The 3,636-nt window shown below is 62.6% G+C and overlaps 1 protein-coding gene across 1 annotated transcript, besides 8 other annotated features; it reads right to left on the reverse strand.

The window, feature by feature from the left end:
* Nucleotides 1-38: a microsatellite.
* A 78-nt stretch (nt 39-116) lies between these two features.
* Nucleotides 117-127: a microsatellite.
* Nucleotides 128-187: a microsatellite.
* A 65-nt stretch (nt 188-252) lies between these two features.
* Nucleotides 253-273: a microsatellite.
* An 83-nt stretch (nt 274-356) lies between these two features.
* Nucleotides 357-406: a microsatellite.
* Nucleotides 407-490: 84 nt separating this feature from the next.
* Nucleotides 491-524: a microsatellite.
* A 162-nt stretch (nt 525-686) lies between these two features.
* On the reverse strand, nt 687-3,167 carry Tco025E_03251 (uncharacterized protein; the record flags this gene model as incomplete). Its single annotated transcript, XM_029370171.1, has 1 exon — nt 687-3,167. The coding sequence occupies one exon, from the start codon at nt 3,165-3,167 to the stop codon at nt 687-689; it is 2,481 nt and encodes an 826-aa protein (XP_029229818.1).
* A 196-nt stretch (nt 3,168-3,363) lies between these two features.
* Nucleotides 3,364-3,412: a sequence feature (A-rich).
* Nucleotides 3,413-3,581: 169 nt separating this feature from the next.
* Nucleotides 3,582-3,608: a microsatellite.
* Nucleotides 3,609-3,636: the final 28 nt, after the last annotated feature.

Raw genomic sequence — 3,636 nt, forward strand, 5'->3', positions numbered from 1 at the left:
CAGCAGCAGCAGCAGCAGCAGCAGCAGCAGCAGCAGCAACACACGCCCAAGTGGATACACTGACGGGGATGTGCGGCACAGCTTAGTTACATGAACGCGGATGTGACACATTGTCATCTTTTCCTCCTTGTTTGTTTTCATTTGTTATCGGCTTTTTCTTTCCTTTGCTTTGTTTGGTTTTTTGTTTCCTCCTCTCCCTCGTCCTGCGGTGCCGGTTCTTCTCCGTCACCCATTCCCCGTGTTGCCGCCGTCTATATATATATATGTATATATTCGTCACATTTCCCTTGGCGCTACTCAACGCCACTTGGCGTGCACAAAGCCACCAGTAACAATACATACCTTGCTGCTTCCCCTTTCGTTTCTTTTTCTTTTTCGGCTTCTTTTCTTTTCTTTTTTGTTACTTCTACTCGCATGTGTTGCTCCCCGTTTCTTTCCCTCCACCTCTCCGTCAAGGATTATACATGCAGAGGCGGCGTGAATGGGGAACGAGAGAGAAAGAGAGAGAGTGAGAGAGAGTGAGATGCAGAGCCGGTGTCCCGCCCCGCTCATTGAGGTTGCCGCTTGCCCGCTGGGCTGTGAGAAGCGGGGAGACAAAATTTACATCGGCCGCCTCCCCCGGGCCCCACCCGCCCAAGAGCGACGCACGCAGGCCGCAGGCGATGTGCTGCCAGGGACCCTCTGAACTACCTGCCGCCTGGGACGGTGGATGCGCCGTCGGTGGCGCCGAGGGTTCCCTGCTGGATGCGGGCGGGGGCGTTGTCACCCGGGTGGTTCTGCGGCAGCCGGTTCACAAACGGCTGCAGCCGGCTGCCCATGACGCGCGGCCGCATCGTCTCTACGGGGCGGTTGCAGCCGAGGCAGCGGAAGCCCCGGAATCCCGCGAGGGCGTCCGGCACCCCGCCCCCAATCTGCTCCTCGCTGACGAGGCGGCGGAGGTGGTCCATGTCGTGCTTCGTGGCCTTCCCATCCAGCAGGTCGCGCAGCACGTTGAGGGACTTGTCCAGGGTGTCAATGAGGCCGGCGTTGGTCGCGTTCAAAACCTGCTCCACCTCCCGCATCAGTCGCTCAAGTGCGTTCTCCACGTAGTCGCGTTCAGCCTTGTTCGCCACAAGCATGGCATCCGCCTTGCGGTGGTCGATCTGCTCCACGTAGTCGCGCAGCGCGTCCAATTCATTCGTGGTGCCGTCCCGCACCTGGTTGAAGTTCTGCACATGCTCCGCAATCTGCCGCTGCAGCTGCTGCATCAACTCCTCCTGCAGCGCGGCGGCCGAGCTGGCGGCTTCATCGTCCCCCCGCTTCCCCGCCCCGAGCTCCAGCAGCTGCCGCAGATGCTTCAAGTCGTCGGTCAGCCGCTGCACCGCCGCCCTATCGGCCTTCCGCTCGTCAAGCTCCAACACATTCGCCTCGGCGCTGGCCATGCGACGCTGCAAATCATCCGCACGGCGCCGCAGTTCAGCCATAGCCGCAGCGTAGTCACTGGGGACCGCAACGATCGGAGACGGTGGCCGCTGCACCTCCTCTGCTGCCTCCCTCTCCGCGGGCGCCACGGGGGACGGAACTCGCGCGCCCTTGTCCTCCTTCTTTTCATCCAGAATTGCACACGTCTGCTGTAGCGCTGCCGTGTCTCGCTGCAACTTCGCCACATCCCTGCGCAACGCCTCCAGGTCGTTGTCGTAGTTGCGCAGACCCAGCCGCTGCAGGTCGGCCAGCTGCTTTTCCAGCGTGTCCACGGTTGCACCCAAGACGCCCAGTTGAGCCTGACTGACCCCCGTGTCGCCACCACCTGCGGTCGACGTGGCTCCGACCAGGCCGGTCATTTTGTTGCTCAGGCGCTCCAACGCCTGCTCCAGCGCCTGCATGCGCTCCTTCAACCCCTTAACGTCGTCCGGGAGCGAGTCCGGGCGCGTATCCTCGGCTGCCCTCGCACCTGCGGCGACCTCCCCCTGCAGACGACCTACGGCGTCCTCGAGGGCCTCCACGCGGCGGCGCAGTTCCGCACGCTCGCGCGCCGCATTTGGGTCGGTCGCCGCAGGCTTCGCCGCGTCCTCCGCTCCCGCGCTAACCGTCCGCATTAAATCGACGTCCGCGTGGATGACCTTCATCTCGTTCAGAATCTCCGCCACGACCCGGTTGAGGTGCTCAATGTCGGCGCCGTCCTGCTTCAGGCGAGCGTAGATGGAGGCGTCGGCGCCGGCCGCCGCCAACCGCCCCCTTGACTGCATCGCGGAGCTGCCGGAGCGAAGCACAGGGTCCACCCCGCCCCCCGCGAAGGGGTCTGAGCTCTCCACCGCGAACGGCGATTCGGCGCGCGCGGGGAAGGGCTGCCCCGTCCCACTCTCCGAGAGCCAGGGCGCGGCCAAGTCGCCCCCCGCGCCTTTTCCCTCGCTCAATCGCGACGCCACTCGCTGCTCCTCGCGCTGCTGCTTTTCCTCTCCCGCCGGCGTCGGAAGTTTTTCCCCGGACCCTGGGCGCCCCTGCTCCTCCTGCGCCCTCTCTTCGCCGCGACGCGGCGGCTCCACCGACTCGCCCGTGGCGGCGGCATCCTCCGGAAGCAGCGCCTCCTCCTCCACCACCACGAGTCGCTCCTTCGCGCGGCCCAAGATGGTCTCGCCCACCTCCGCCTCACTCTCCTCCGGCGCCCCCATCAGCTGCGTGACGGACGCCGCCGACTTTGCCCGCTGCAAGTCCGAAGTGCCGGCGACGCTGCCATGCCGCTTACGGGCCTGGTACAGCTGCTCAATGGTGTGGCGGCGACCCGATCGATGGGCTTCGCCCATGAGAACCTTTATGCGGTTGATCTCGTCCCACAGCGAGTGAAGGTCGATCGGGGGCGCCTCGCCCTGCGCCTCGCCCTGCGTCTCGCCCTGCTTCTCGCCCTTCGTCTCGCCCTGCGCCTGCGCAGCTGCCCGATTACGGAGCTCTTCCAGCTGTCGAAGCAGCTCCTGCTGCTGGGCCTCGCGCTCCGCATCCCGCCTCTGCAGATCCTCTACGGCCTTCCGCAGCTGACTGATCTCGTCGTCCTGTCGTTCGTTGTCCGCCTCCGCCTGCGCGGTGCGCTTGATGATCGTCTGGAAGAGCAGCTGCAGGGGCTCAAAGGACATGGAGAAGCTGATGAGCTTCGAGAGGTCAACCTCGCGCGAGGCATCCGCCACGTCGAAAGACATTTCCCTCAAGTTCTTCTAACGACAACTGCCACGATGACTCCGCGTGTTTCTTGTTGTGTTTTGCTACTTTTGCCCCTCAGTGCCCTGGTGTGGGTGCGCGTTTCTTCGTTCCCTGCCACGCTGTCGCGGCGTGTGTGTGGTGCGTAACTATTGTTGCTGGCTCACACAAACTTCAGTGCGCCCAGAAGTAAACCAGACAAAGACAAGAGAAAAAAGAAGAAAAAAAAAGCACAAACACACACACACAAAAAGCATAGAAGGTTTGCGCGCATGCGCTGAGGCAACAGACGAGAGGAGAGAAGCAACGACGGTGGCAAAGCAGGAAGAGGCGGCAAAGCGCAACGAAGGGGGAGGAAACACACACACACACAGGGAGATGTATATATATAAAAAGAAAGAAGAAGCCAAACGCACGCATGCATGCATGCATGCATGCATGCACACACTCGTTCTCTGTCTCCATCCCTTT

Source organism: Trypanosoma conorhini (assembly GCF_003719485.1).
Source record: "Trypanosoma conorhini strain 025E chromosome Unknown Tco_14.4_contig_00144, whole genome shotgun sequence".
NCBI lineage: Eukaryota > Euglenozoa > Kinetoplastea > Trypanosomatida > Trypanosomatidae > Trypanosoma > Trypanosoma conorhini.